A 14,641-nucleotide genomic window follows, 5' to 3' on the forward strand; every position below is an offset into this window, starting at 1 on the left:
GAATATCTGTTTTTATCATAAGAAAATTCTAATCAGAAAAAAGCCCTTGAACATGTGTTTATTGCATTCACTTGTGTACTAGTGATTCCCTGATTGATTCGGCACAACCATAAAAAAGGTGAAGTGATGGTGGTGATGGCCTAGTGGTCTAGATGGCTGTCACTATTGTGCCCCTGAGCACCCCTGAGGTACTTAACCCCGAGTTGCTCCAGGGGGACTGTCCCTGTAGTTAGTTCACTGTAAGTCACTCTGGATAAGAGCGTTTGCAAAACAAGTAGGTGACTCTTACAAAAAAACATTATGGTCCGACCAATGAAATCCTGAGATAGAAAAAAATAAAATTTATTCTGCAGAGATTGAAGACAGTAGCAGTATTTGAGTTAATGTCTAAGAAGAATCAGAACCACTTCAGAAGCAACTATCTAACCTGCATTCCTCAGAGTGAAGAAACACAGAGGCCTGGCATCAGGCACTTTAGCCTCGCATGGTTCTACCTCTGCACTTATCTTTTTCCTTTATACCCATACATCTACAATTGAGAACAGTTTTCAGCAGATATACTGCGTAACATACAGTATATAACCATGTATATGGTAATATACAGTATGCTGCAGTGTCATCTGGGATTAATAGTTGTTATTTATTTATTTGAGTCTTCCTGTTATTCTAGCACTGCCTTGGTTCAGCTTCACAACACTCCCGGTACCAGCTACTCTGTTGACTTGCTCCACTGACGTGAGCCAGTACTGATGCTCACACTGGCCCAATTCAATTACTTTGTTATTAAGACAAATAAAGTAGCATGTGGATGCCAGGTGTAAATCTACACACCATGCATTAAGAATGTAATGATATTAGATTTCCCCAACCTCAGCCGGCACTCCCTGCTGAGTGCATTGCTGAGAAGCTATCCTCCCACCAGAAACATCACCACCTGCTAATACTAAAGTCGTAGAGGACGAACCCATTCCCGGTAAATGAAAAATAAACACACGCAGTACATTAGCACCATCTCTGCTAACCCTGCACCTGCCATATTTCTTTTTCTTGACACCTTCGATCATCACCCCGCTTACAAAGCGTGGGCGAAATAAAAGCTGTGACTGCAAATACATTCTACGATTGTTGTCTAACGAAATGCATACCACATTTACCTAGATCGCATTACAATAACCGGTATGAAAGAAGTTTTCATGATCAGGTTTGTTCCTGTCTGCCTTCTGTAATGTGGTGATCAAGAATAACATTCTCCAGTGAAAGACCAGGGTTCAAGACAACATGTTGCCCCGTTAAAGTGTCTTTGAGCAGGACACTTTCACATCAGCCCCAGGTGAGCTGATCAGTGGCTGACATGGGTGTGGAGTGGGGTGTAAGAGAAAATATTTTCAGGGACACATTCTATTATTGATATGTTATAATCAGGAGAAACTAAGAGAGAGGGAAAGAAGAGAGAGAGGGTAGATTAGAAAGAACATTTGAGAAGGGAAGCTCATAAAAACTTCACAGAGCAGCCTAGTTATCTCCCCTCTCTGCTGATCCTCAGCGGGTTGATTGACGTTAATCACATGCTCCTCATGGGGCTCCCCTTGACTTTGCCACCTTTGTCATGATAAGGTTTCACCTGGTCTGGTGACTTGGCTCGTGTACCTTGTCATGCGACACAGCAGAAATCTATACTGAAAGACACATGACCGGTAACCCTTTAGGTGAAGAATCTACAATATTAGCAGGTTTGGGTGAACAAAGGTTCTTTCAAAAAGGAAAACACAAAATAAGTTTACTTTCAAGTCCGTCAAATAACTTTTTTTTGGTGAGGGAAAAGTGACTGTATGCAATTTGAGGTCAAGATGTTCCATTTCCAGAGAGTATGAAGAGATGTACAGATATAATGGATGGAAGCTGTTTGTTTTCACTCTGGCTTTGCTCCTTCTCGACAACCTTTGCAAACACTCTCCACATTAAGTGACTTCTTCACAGCTTAGCAGTGCTTGATGCATTAATACTTTGTTTTATCATTTCTTCTTTCTACAGCCTTGTCTCAGGTGTTAGACTTTCATTTGTTTGTTAAGGCTGTACAACCTTCATCACATATAAAAACAGTCTGTGTGACTTAGGGGAAAGGTACAGAATGTGCACCAAAGCCCAGGGCAAATACATAATGCAATGCTAAACTGTCATCTATTCGGATTAATTAATTGTGTCTTTGCTTCCTTTTTTAAATATGTGGTTTACTGAACAGTAAGTCTGCCTGACATATGCCACCTTTCAGTTCTTTGTCGAGCAGTGCACCAATAGCATTACTTTCTCCATTAAGTAGGGTGGCCAATGCCGAGCACGAATCAAACCACATTTATACTCAAATGTGTGCCATCAGGTAGACACATCATCTGTTACAAGTTCCATTCCGCATTTTATCAAGGCCATGGTATCTAACCAAACTTAATTTGCAGAAGGACACAGATCCAGCAGAGTACTGGTGCGTCTAACTATTTGAATATATTACAAAACGTCTAAGAATGATGCCGTCAATGTCTATGATAAGCTCTCAAGTCATTAAGTTTATTTTATTTTGTTAAAATTCTCCTGATCTAAGTAGCACGCTCTAACAAGCTATGTCAACCTATCCAAAGTTTGACCCGTTTTTTTAGCTGCAAAAGACCACGCCGTAGGCGAGATCAGAGCCTGTCACACTTCCAGCGATTGCTCAGCATAAAGCAAACCATCAACACCGCTACACACAATGTGAATGCAGATACATTTTTATCCATACGGTTAAGGAATCCTAACGAAGTTCACAAAGTTTACGTAGTTTGGTTGACATCATGTGTTCGACATCCGTTTCCTCCAATTAGGTTTCACTTCTGCTGCCTTGCTAACCTATGCACAGCAGAATGAGGAAGTGGACTTGTTGTTGCAAAACAAATACTTTTCTTTCTGCAAGCCTGTGGTTGCATGTCACCCTTCTGCTTACTTTCATGCGTGTTGACACACACCTCACTTTGCTCATCTGTAATGGTGGTATTGAGGTCTACCAGTGCACAAGGACTTGAGAAAGTAGATCCGTCTGTCTTATATCTACATTTGTTTGTGTGTGTACTGTGTCCAGGATCGTGTATGAGACGGTGAGTTTTACTTTAACATCATGGTTGTTACTATTCCCTGTGTCAATGACCATGTTCTTTGTGTGTGTGTGTGTGTGTGTGTGTGTGTGTGTGTAATCATGTACAAGGCAGAGTCAGAAAGACATAGAAATGTGTGTGTGTGTCTCACCTGGGTATGGTGACACACTTTGTGTTGCTATTCTGCGTGCTGATGGCTTTCTCGAGCTCATCCAGCTGCCCAGTCTTCTTCAGCTTCTTCACCAAGCTCTTCACGGCCTTTTCACACCATTTCTCCTCCTGCCCTCCTCCGTTCTGCTCTCCTACTCCTCCAATGCCTCCTCCTGCTCCTCCACTCCCTGCTGGAGTCTTCTTCCATCCCAGGAGGCGCTTCACTACCGGGGGAGTGAAGGGAAGGATGGAGGACATGGTGGCTTGTATGTGAATGTATACGTTTGTGGGTTTTATGTGTATTTTGATTCCCTTTTAATCTGATGTAAAGAGAAAGGGGAGAGGGGAAGGAGATGTGGAGTTGTTGTCTCAGTTCCTACTGAAGATTTTATTTATTTATAAACAAATATATGCTTATGTTTTTTTTTTTATTAATGTCTAGTCAGAACTAAGACATTGGTCTTGAGGAGTCCTGGGAAACATCAGATGGAAAGTGAGCGCCAAGTACATCCAAAGAAACCTAAGAATAGAGGGGAAACAAGAGAAAGAACACTTCAACACAAAGAGTAAGACAGTTCAGAAGATGTGGCCGAAGTGGCATGCATAACATTTTCTTCAGAAATGATGACATCAATTATGCCCACACATCCAGACTCATGAACAGTTTTCTTTGCCCAGAGTCATATCCATCATAGCCCCCCTGCTGCTACCTCTCCCACCATGTACAGTACTACATGTAACAGCCAGCCATAGCACTACAATCTAGGATTGTGCAATACTGTTTGGTGCTGTTTGATTATAACAACATTAAGCTCTTCTGTTTGCACAACCAGGTTTGCTACCTCACAAAACCACTAAAACTCATTTAGGTCCTTTAACACGGATCTATTTTTCAAGGTGTACATTATTTTATACTTGGCAAGAATTGCTCACAAACTGCATAATTTACCAGAATTTTGACAAATATAAAAAGTATATATGCCATGTATTGATATACTATATTTAGTAGTGCATCAATACTTTGGTCAAAACAAAGATGGAGACATCCAAGAAAGAGATGACAAATGCACTGTTAATGACAAGTTATTAAATAAAACAGATGTTGAAAATAGTAAATAAATAGCAATATTTTGCAATATGTTTTCACAATACTCAGCATATTGCAAAATGTTTAAAATTGCAGTAATATCGTATCTCGACTTAGCTATCATGAAAATATCGTATCGAGGGGTCTCTGGTAATTCCCACCCATAATATTTAGAATAACTTGGATAATCTCAATGTCAGAATTCCACCATATTTTCCAGACTGTTGGGTCACAGGCCAGTTCCTTAATTTCATAGATATTGTTCATGCGGCTATAACTCTGCACAAATCATGTGAAAACTTTCCAAGTATCAAAATAACTATCGACTTTACTCCAAATGACGAGAGTGAAAACACATATTGTGGCACAGGATCGTCCTGATCCTGTGCCACAATATGTGTTTTCATTGGTTCAACTTTAAAAACTAATTTAAGGCAAACATAAAATGTATAATCACTCCACACAACTTCTTTACAAAGAAGAGAGGAATGTATGTATAAGGTGACAAAGCTATGTCAATATCTGTACTAATCCTACGCTAATCCTATTGTTAGCCCTTATACTGAAACCAACCAGTGTTCACCCTCTAATACTAAAGCTGAGCAGTGTCAAGCTGTGTTAAACCCTGGGTCGGGAGCAGGTGAGCAATTCACTAACTTCAAATTCATATCTGATGGGCAACAAAACCATCAAGTGAAATGTGGAATTCAATGGTCAGAACACACTTAGTTCTGGGCGTTTGCATAAGCTCTGACTTGCATATGTAACCGTATCCTATATCATAGCTTTAATTTTATTGCCTGGATACATTTTCCAGCCTAATGAGGAAACACATGATCAGACAAAGCAAATCCAAAAAGGACCTACAGATAACACTTTATTTAATTTGTTAAATCAAACTTGAAAACATATCTTTTTTTCCACAGACCCAGTCCTCTTAAATCAGAAACACGTGTGTTGTGTGTTTATTATTGCAACAGATTATTGATCAATTACACTTACATAAAAACAGGTAGAACCACTCAGTCATGCAGATTTCTCAATTTAGCTGTCTGGGTGGAAATAGACAACTGTCCTGAGCATGTTACTCTGTAAGTCAAAGCTCCTTCTAAGAATTAATTTCACAGGCTTAACCCTTGGACTGCTTACTATTAGTGCAAGAGTATGAATGGCTCACAGAACGAGTCAGCCCATTCCTGAAAATAATTAACTACTACTTTAGTACCTGCAGTTGCTTAATATTGTTTAAACATTCAAGCATGCTATCCATGAGGGCCAGCATACACAAATAACTGCTTCAGGGAGAAGGCTTTGATGCCCGAATAAAAGAAAGCTGGAAAAACAGAAGTACAATAATCTAGGTTTGTCACCTTGATGGGGGTCATTGAAAAGTGATTATTTATCTAATAAGGTACGAGTGTGCTTATTCATTTTGCTAAGGGTTTGTACACCAAGAGAGGAGAAATAAACTACTAAAACAACAACAAACCTTTGCTGATGGAGAGTCCCAATGACAAAACATTGTCGCTTGTGGGAGCCGTTCAAATCGAACAGAATGTCTTAATGTGAGGAACAAAAAGCACAAAACGTGCTGTTGTTGCCACAATGCAGCCTATATGTCTACTCGAAATGCTGACCACCGTTATCAGGGCCTTGTGGGCAAAATAAGCTATTTTATTGTGTCTGCAACGTCTTGTCTTTTTGTGAGAAACTGTCTGTTTGGGTTACTTCTTCTCCGAATTCATCCACATAACAAACACACGGTTTGTGAATAAGCTAACGCTACTAGCGGCGATTCAGACCAAACAGCCAGCGCATGTAGACTTTGACAAGATACAAAAGGCGAGTTGATTTAACTCCTGGGTGTCATTTGATGTGAGCTACAGTGAAAATATTCAGGTTTCTTTTGTCTCGAAATGACTGATAGCCCCCCTCCCCTCCTCTCTCCTCCTCCCCTCGCCTCCAAAAAAAAAAACAAAAAAAGAAAAAGAGTACGAAAAAATCCGCTAGCAAGCTTGCTACTTTGTGTCACAGACAAATAAACAGCTCTGTTGCATGTTTTGTCGCTTACAAATCAAATCCGTTTCATTGTTAAAAACACACTTACCCCACGAGGATGTGAAAGGGCGCCTAATGGTCACTTAGGTACCTGTCAGAAAAGCCTGCTTGTTCATCTTAAACACATCCAGAGAGACTTTAAACTGTATTTTCCACCTCCGAGCCGCCGGGATGATGGCCCCTCATACAAAGCTCAACCAAACATGTATCGCTTCACGCTAAACATGAACGGCAGCACAACGCCACAATATCCCGCCTCCTCTCTCTTCCTATTGGCTGTTTCCTGGGGTTCAGCCGATAACCTGTTGCCTGACGTGTGTTCTATTGGCCTGAAGTTGTGTCCGTCATAGGTTGTTACGTATGAAGGTATGTCGGTGATGTTTATCAGTGGGTACCTTGATTGTCCTTCTACAATTGCATAATTGTGTAGCTTGTCAATTAAATAGAATAAAATAGAACAAAACAAAACAGAGATAGAAGAGAAAATAGATAATGCACTTATCTTTACAAAGCATTCATTTTCAAAACTGCCACTAATACTAACACCCCTGCATCGCAACGCTCTCACACTAAAAGCATATAGCATTAAAAAAATAAGGCAAACTAATGCCATAATGCCAATCATTTATATAGACCATATATGCCGTGTATGACAGTAGATTTATAGGCTACAGAATAGTCAGCAGTACTGTCAAGATTAGTCTAAAGCCTAGTTCTTCTCAATTCTCTTCAGATTTATTTTATTTTCACACGCTGCTTTATTTATGCTAGCCTATTTAATAATTAGTGTATTCCTTAATTTATTAATTCATTCACAACTGAAAACGTATATAAGGACACTGATGCCAGCATAGTTTGCATTATTAGGTTTAGGTCTACCTGTACAGTCTGTAAAGCACACTGAGACAAATGTATAATTTGTGATATTGGGCTATATAAATACATTTTATTTTATTTTATTTTATTTCATTTAGGCAACTTGTTCGTGTTTGTATTATCGGTCAGAAGATCAAAATGTTACAGCTGGGTCATCATCTTACCAAATAATGCAAATATGCAGACACGTGCACCTGCAGCACCTGCATGCAAATCAAAGTATCTATCGGTGGAGAAATCAATCTGTGTCAGTTTAGGTAGAAGTTACAAGAATCCTGTGAGTATTTTCCTCTTCATACACTGTGTTGTTAAGGACCCAAACGGGCGCATGCTCTGTGCGCACAGTCACCTGGGACCTGTTGCTCAGCTGCGGCTATACTGCGGTAAGAAGACGCCAGTGTTGGACTTAAAGGATACTTGTCTTTATTCTTCATAGCTATGGACATAAATGATGCGCTACATACCTGCCACGTAGTGACCAGACTATAACCAAGCCGGATGAAAACACGACAACAAAAAGTAGACGCCACAAATTACTGTCTCTTTTATCTTAGTCGGCTTAAACAACGAAGGCAGTTCACACTCTTGTAAGTAAAAAATGTTTTCTTTTTAATTAAATCATTGTCTAAATTTAAAGGGTTTGGCAAAAAGTTGTAAGAAGACTGGGGGTATATTCCATAAACCATTACAAGTTTCTGCTGTATTTGCTATTGATAACGAGTAGACTTAAGGCTATTTTCCATCTGTAACAGTCAATATTTTTGCATGCAGGGGGATAAGGTCCTTTAGAAAATGCACAATCCTGCTGTCAAAAAGAGAGAAAAGAGAATAGAAATAGATATAGGATGTGTACATCCCTAATCAAATACTCTATCGAAGTAAACTCCACATTGGTGTCTACTAAACTTTTAAGAGCTAAGGAAAAAGGGAGTTAATCCACTATTGCACATTACATGTTCCATACTGTGTCTACAGGGGCTGTGTGGTAGGTAGGCACGAGATGATGCTCTGACTGTGTAGACAAGAACAGATAATAACCCTCTCTGGACCATCACCAAGGAGACCGAAACTCCAGAGGGTTGCCTGCAGTGTTTGCTGTGAGAAAGAATCTCTCAGGTACACAAATGTCACTGCAGTGGTCTGTGTTCAGGAGGGCAACTGAAATGTTTTTTCTGTTATTATTATACAAACAATACAAATCTTCTTTTGTGTTATTTTGTATGTGTGCAGGTGTGTGTCCGATTTGTACACTGGCAATGGGCAGATTCTGCAAATGCAACGGGAGACTGCTGTGCATGTGCCTGCTGCCTTGCATGATGACCGGCCACCTTCTGGTTTATATCCTGGTGACCATATTGGTCACCATCTCCTACACTCCCCCGAAAATATCAGTCCACTATATTGCCTCTGGGATTTCTGCTAACTCCTCTGTGTTCGCCTCTCACCCACTTGGCCCTTTCTGGAACCTTCGTCTAGTGAACAGTGCACTATGGAACCAATTGCAGCATGCTTGGGACCGTCAGTACAACCCAATACTGCAAGGAAACAAGACTGGGATCATGAGCGCTAAGTTTTTATCAGAAATCGAAGATGAATGCCTTTCTGACTGCATGTCACACACATGTGCAGTCCCTCATATGCATGATTTAAACAGCATGCCAGAACAAATGAGGGCATTTATATGGTCAATGCACTGCAGGGAGTATCCTCTCCTTGTCAATCAACCTGGCATGTGTAGGAGGAACAATAGCAGCTTTGGCCCCATGCTCCTAATGGCCATCAAATCTCAAGTGGGGAATTTTGAAAACAGACAGGCCATCCGTGAAACGTGGGGACGCAGTGGTCTGGTGAAGGGGGAATCAAATAAGAAGGGCGGATTAGTTCGTACCGTGTTCCTGCTCGGAAGGCAGGATTCGAGTACAGGTCCTCACCCTAACCTCCAAAACCTCCTGGATCTTGAGAACCAGAAATACGGTGATATCCTACAGTGGGATTTCAGAGACACGTTCTTTAACTTGACCCTAAAGGACTTGCTGTTCTGGCATTGGCTCCATCAATACTGCCCCACAGCCATCTTCGTGTTCAAAGGGGACGATGATGTGTTTGTTCGAACAGGCGCCCTCCTGGATTACCTGCACAAGCAGTGGGAGAAGCACAACCAGTGGAAAGCCTACACAAACAAGACTGACATGGATTTGTTCGTGGGGGATGTGATCAATAACGCAATGCCAAACCGTGAGCCATCCACTAAATACTACATCCCGGAACGTTTCTACAAAGGCAGGTACCCACCGTACGCCGGTGGTGGAGGGGTGGTGTATTCCGGCTCACTTGCATTACGATTGAAAGAGGTGTCTGAGAAGGTGCGCCTTTTTCCAATAGACGATGTGTATCTGGGCATGTGCATGCACAGACTCGGCCTCTTGCCAAGCCATCACCCGGGTTTTTTAACATTTGATCTCCCTGGGACAGACAGGGGAGATCCCTGTGCTTACAGATCCGTTCTGCTCGTTCACAGACGGAGTCCCAAGGAGATGCTGACACTATGGAAGCAGCTCCAGAGTCCGCCAGGTCGATGCTGAGGCTCGTTTGCCTACCAAATAGGACTCATTGAGTACAGGATGAATGCTGCCACCACACTATACACACTATGACTACAAGCAGGCGATACCCTGTGAAGGTCACATGCAAATAACCTTTCCTCCCAAGAGTTACGTAACACTGAGGAGGAGACTCATCTACCTCAAAGGGTACTCATATTATGAGGGTGTTACACAATAAGGGCGCATGCATGCAACTTATAAAAATCAATACAGGTATGTATTTGTACCCTTTCAAGTTTTATTTTACTACCAAATAATAAATACAATACTTTATATATTGTTTCATAATGTTTGAAGAGAATACTTGTGACATTCTGTGTTTGAACATCAATTCATTTATGTTTTCTCTTGGGTTTTTTTTTAAATGCAACTAATCTTCGTTGTAGCTATGCTTGACTTTGACAGTAGTTATCATTTAGAAAGTGAGTACAATGTATAGAATAATTGTGATAACTATAAAGGGGTAATTCACTTCTTTACTGCACAACATGTTTCTGATTTAAAAATGTTTTCAATAAGTGGGCACATTGTTTTCTGCAGACAAAACTCCACAATGCTTGACTTTTCTCTTTTGTATATTGAACCATGAAACATTATGACTGACTAGTAATATCCAGTTGACTTTTTATTGAAAGACTTTGTCTTTAAATTGGAAGGGAAATTATGTCAGAGAAATTCTATAGTTTTGTGACCAATAATAAGACAGAACATATATATTCATTGTATTTACCAGGAATAAAAGAACATCAGTAAATAAATGTATTTTGCATCTGTTGTGGTCAGAAACAAAGGTACAAAAAAGAAGAAGAAAGGAAACTACAAGAACCATCTTCATTTACCCTGCTGGCAGACAAAGAGGAGGAGATGGGAAATGAAACCCCAGATGACGAGTCTCTTAAGGGGAACATGAAAGATGTTGCAGAAAAACACACACCAAAAAGTGAAGACAGATAAAACACTGTGTGTGTGTCCACACCTAACAATTTCCCCTCCTCTTCTCTTCTATTTATTGTATTACAGCCTCTTTATGTCTGGTCTCGATCATTGATTTTGTTACTAATAGGCAGACAGTGGCTTCAGTCAATTTAAGTACTTAGAGGAAGTTTACTGAGCTGCTGAAAAACTATATATGGAGGCAAGGCAAACAACATTTAGATGTAATTGTAATGAAATTACAAACTACAAACTACATTCCACTACTCCTACTACTGTCATTTTTATTTTCTTCTTTTACTGCAAATGTTGTCCCTAGACAAATTGGACAAATTAAACCAAAACTAATTTCTAGCAAAATGAGAAATCAGTTGGAGGTATGTATGATTGTTGTATATGTATGTATGATGTAAGATTACTGCAATTTGGGTTAATGGACACTTACATCTAATAACATAAGTTTGAGTGACATCTAGTGTTAAACTTCTGCAAATGCAGGAAAGTTCCTGAAAACACGGGAGAGACCCATTGACGTCAGCACTCCTGAGTAACAGCTCCGCCCAGTGGAGAGCTGTGGTAATGGCAGGAAAGTTCCTGAACACTCTGGCGCTCCTGCAGTTAGAATATAAAAGCTGGGACAGTCCCACTGCGGAGACAGAAAGCAACACAAAAGAGAAGACACACTTCAACAAGAGTACTCACACACTGAAGATGCTGTGCTCTCATGGATTCCAGTCTGCCCTCAGTCCATTCATAGAGTTCTACTGGCCTGTACGCAGTCTGAGGTCAGAGGTCATACCTCTGCTGCACCAGCAGGCTCTACTGCAGAGAAACATACAGGAGCTCTACAGCAGTCTGATGGACAAACTACAACACAAGATCCTGCAGGAGACACAGCCTTTCCAAACCAGTGTTGTCCTGCGACCTACAGTCTCCTACCATCTGGAGAAAGAGGGAGAGCCCTTTGGCCTGACTCTGGACACTCAGGGCTTTTCTCCAGAGGAGCTGTCTGTCAGGCAGGAGGGCAGGAAGCTGAAAGTCAGCGGGAAGACAGAGAAGAAGCAGGAAGACGAGAAAGGCTGCTACTCTTACAGACGGCAGGAGTTCACACAGGAGTTTGAACTGCCTGATGGGCCGAAACCTGAAGCCGTCACCTGCTACCTGGCTCCAGACGGGAAGCTCCACATCCAGGCAGCCGACGCCCCATGTGTGGAGGAGGCTGAGAGAGAGCGGACTATCAGGAGGAGCTCGACGGAGAAAACACAGCAGAGTGTGTGTTCATATACAGAAGGCAGGAGCACGCAGGACAATCCTGAAAACATGGACTAACCTACATGATGTTGTGCCAACTTATATGCATGTATTAAATGATGGATATATGTTTTGTATAATAAATGGGTTTAAATTAAAATACATTTTCTTTCCTTTTTTACATTTTATTTAGTTATTTTTTGCACTTATGTAGCTTATATTTTTGTAGGAAAAAAAATGATATTGCATACAATAAACTTAATATGTACATATTAATGAAAACTTATATTTATTTTTATGCAAATTTAAAAGACAGAAAAACAACAAGATTTCACCAATTGATACAATAGGTACTATAAATAATATTTATCATAGGTCCAACATGACTTAATAAATTGAACAACTATATTTATAGAGCACTTATCAAAACAAAATACAAAGTGCTTCACAGAGAGACACATTAAATACTATACCAAAATTAATAATCATTTTATTCTATAAAAGTATGTTTTTATAAGAGACTTAAAATAAGACACTGACTTATTTTATTACCAGTATTTGATAAGTATAAGACGTCACCAAACCTATCCTCCTCCACACATGCGGCGTCGGCTGCCTGGATGTGGAGCTTCCCGTCTGGAGCCAGGTAGCAGGTGACGGCTTCAGGGTTCGGCCCATCAGGCAGTTCAAACTCCTGTCCAGAGTGTCCAGAGCGTCCAGAGTCAGGCCAAAGGGCTCTCCCTCTTTCTCCAGATGGTAGGAGACTGTAGGTCGCAGGGCAACACTGGTTTGGAAAGGCTGTGTCTCCTGCAGGATCTTGTGTTGTAGTTTGTCCATCAGACTGCTGTAGAGCTCCTGTATGTTTCTCTGCAGTAGATCGTGCTGGTGGAGCAGAGGTATGACCTCTGACCTCAGACTGCGTGCAGGCCAGTAGAAGTCTATGAATGGACTGAGGGCAGACTGGAATCCATGAGAGCACAGCATCTTCAGTGTGTGAGTCCTCTTGTTGAAGTGGGTCTTCTCTTTTGTGTTGCTTTCTGTCTCCGCAGTGGGACTGTCCCAGCTTTTATATTCTAACTGCAGGAGCTCCAGAGTGTTCAGGAGTTTTCCTGCCATTACCACAGCTCTCCACTAGGCGGAGCTGTTACCCAGGAATGTGATGCCACCGTATCAATCCAACTTGATCAGGTTTGAAATAATCTTGTACATAAATGATTAGTACAAATAGTTTTATGCAAATATTATTTGTACCAATGAAGATTTGAACCACAATATAGAATCGATTTGCACAATATGTGTTGGGTTCAAATCAACAAGTTAAGAATGTTTTTGTTGTTGAGATATACACTGGATTTATACAGTGTCTTCAGGAACCTTTCTGTTAGATAATTAAGATTATTATTGTTTAAAAAATATATTTTTTTATTGCAGATTATTGTTGAAAACAGTGTACATTGCTACAAATAAATAAATACAAATTCTGCAATAAGGTAGGTAACATTCCAGAGATAGAGAAAAAAGATTAATTTTCAAAATTGGTTTAAAACGTCAGAGATGGAAGATAATAAAATGTTAGTTACTCTGTTCCTTGGACTGGAATAAACACTTAAATAGGGGATTTAATGTAGGGAACACTAAAATATATCAATGAATAATCTTTTTAATATATATATTTATTTCTCTCTAAAATACAGTACATCCACCAATTAAAATATAAATTTGGAGACTGCATTTGCTCTACCACCAGCTACTTCTGAGGGAAAACTGTAATCCATGAGAGACAACCTCCTCAGTGGATGTTTACTCTTTTGAACATAATGTTTGTTTAATTTCTCAGCATGAGACTGTCGAAACGTTTTATGTTCTACACATAAGTTTCCTCTGATCCTGCCCTGTCGTTTGCACAACTGTCCACTAGAGGGCAGCCTTTCCTTCCACAAACATTTACCATTAAAACTCTCCTGCAAACCCCGGCAACTTTCCTGCTGTCTCAGCACTTTGCCACTAGTTGTCATCCTAGTTAAACAAACGACTAGATTAATTTACCAACACGTGAAAAAAGCCTCCCCTTACATCGCTACCTATCATCATAGAGAGCTTCTAATTAACTGTTAATTGGAGCTTTACATTCATTCTATTTTTACTTCTGTGACACACACTGGTTTTAGTTTCATATTTAATATATTAGTTTCACAATCATATTGATGCTATTATGCATGATGTGATCATAATGCATTGATGTTATTATGTAATTATGTGAAAGATCTCACCTTGATGCATAAGCGTAAAACTGATACAACAGAAGTAAAATAGCTCCTGTTTCATGTTCAAAAATACATTTTTAATGAAAAAAGGAAACAATTCACTGTGCAAATGACTTATTCTTATTGTTCTCTTTGTCATTCTTGTCTATGACCTGCCTTATTGTTATCGTTGGCCGAATGTGCTGGAATTGTGATAGAACTGAAAATTGTTTTCTTTCACCTGTTAATAGTAGTTTATATCTTTCACCTGCCAGTATTTTATTTATTTATCCAATGTATTCAGAAAAGACTGATACGGAG

General features: G+C 40.1%; 3 protein-coding genes and 1 pseudogene across 7 annotated transcripts in view; 2 read left to right on the forward strand and 2 right to left on the reverse strand.

Moving 5' to 3' along the window:
• smad2 (SMAD family member 2) overlaps positions 1-6,704 on the reverse strand; it is a 25,085-nt gene extending 18,381 nt beyond the window's left edge. For all 3 annotated transcript variants that reach the window (XR_003833171.1, XM_029444285.1, XM_029444284.1), the window contains exons 1-2: positions 6,464-6,704; positions 3,271-3,789 (exon numbers count right to left, since the gene is read on the reverse strand). Coding sequence is in view for 2 of the 3 variants with exons in the window: in XM_029444285.1 (XP_029300145.1) it covers positions 3,271-3,527 (257 nt within the window). In the remaining variant the exon portion in view is untranslated. The remainder of the gene's footprint in view (positions 1-3,270; positions 3,790-6,463) is intronic.
• A 1,003-nt stretch (positions 6,705-7,707) lies between these two features.
• LOC115016822 (N-acetyllactosaminide beta-1,3-N-acetylglucosaminyltransferase 2) lies at positions 7,708-10,923 on the forward strand. 3 transcript variants are annotated; one of them, XR_003833193.1, is made up of 5 exons: positions 7,708-7,877; positions 8,266-8,406; positions 8,521-9,653; positions 9,788-10,106; positions 10,677-10,923. XR_003833193.1 is itself a non-coding variant. In XM_029444870.1 (3 exons), exon 3 carries the CDS (start codon positions 8,547-8,549, stop codon positions 9,870-9,872), a length of 1,326 nt encoding a protein of 441 aa, XP_029300730.1. In that variant the 5' UTR covers positions 7,708-7,877; positions 8,266-8,406; positions 8,521-8,546; the 3' UTR covers positions 9,873-10,184. The 3 variants fall into 3 exon arrangements, 1 of the variants encoding a protein (XP_029300730.1); XR_003833192.1 differs by having other exon boundaries at positions 8,521-10,106; XM_029444870.1 differs by lacking the exon at positions 10,677-10,923 and having other exon boundaries at positions 8,521-10,184.
• Positions 10,924-11,227: 304 nt separating this feature from the next.
• On the forward strand, positions 11,228-12,168 carry LOC115016869 (heat shock protein 30-like). The gene has a single exon (XM_029444942.1). It carries the CDS (start codon positions 11,406-11,408, stop codon positions 12,153-12,155), a length of 750 nt encoding a protein of 249 aa, XP_029300802.1. The 5' UTR covers positions 11,228-11,405; the 3' UTR covers positions 12,156-12,168.
• A 394-nt stretch (positions 12,169-12,562) lies between these two features.
• Positions 12,563-13,061, reverse strand: LOC115017003 (heat shock protein 30-like; annotated as a pseudogene).
• Positions 13,062-14,641: the final 1,580 nt, after the last annotated feature.

Source organism: Cottoperca gobio, chromosome 12 (genome assembly GCF_900634415.1).
Source record: "Cottoperca gobio chromosome 12, fCotGob3.1, whole genome shotgun sequence".
NCBI lineage: Eukaryota > Metazoa > Chordata > Actinopteri > Perciformes > Bovichtidae > Cottoperca > Cottoperca gobio.

Coding starts and splice junctions, on each gene's coding strand:
- LOC115016822 (XM_029444870.1), top strand. CDS start 8,547: ATGGGCAGATTCTGCAAATGCAACGGGAGACTGCTGTGCATGTGCCTG.
- LOC115016869 (XM_029444942.1), top strand. CDS start 11,406: ATGGCAGGAAAGTTCCTGAACACTCTGGCGCTCCTGCAGTTAGAATAT.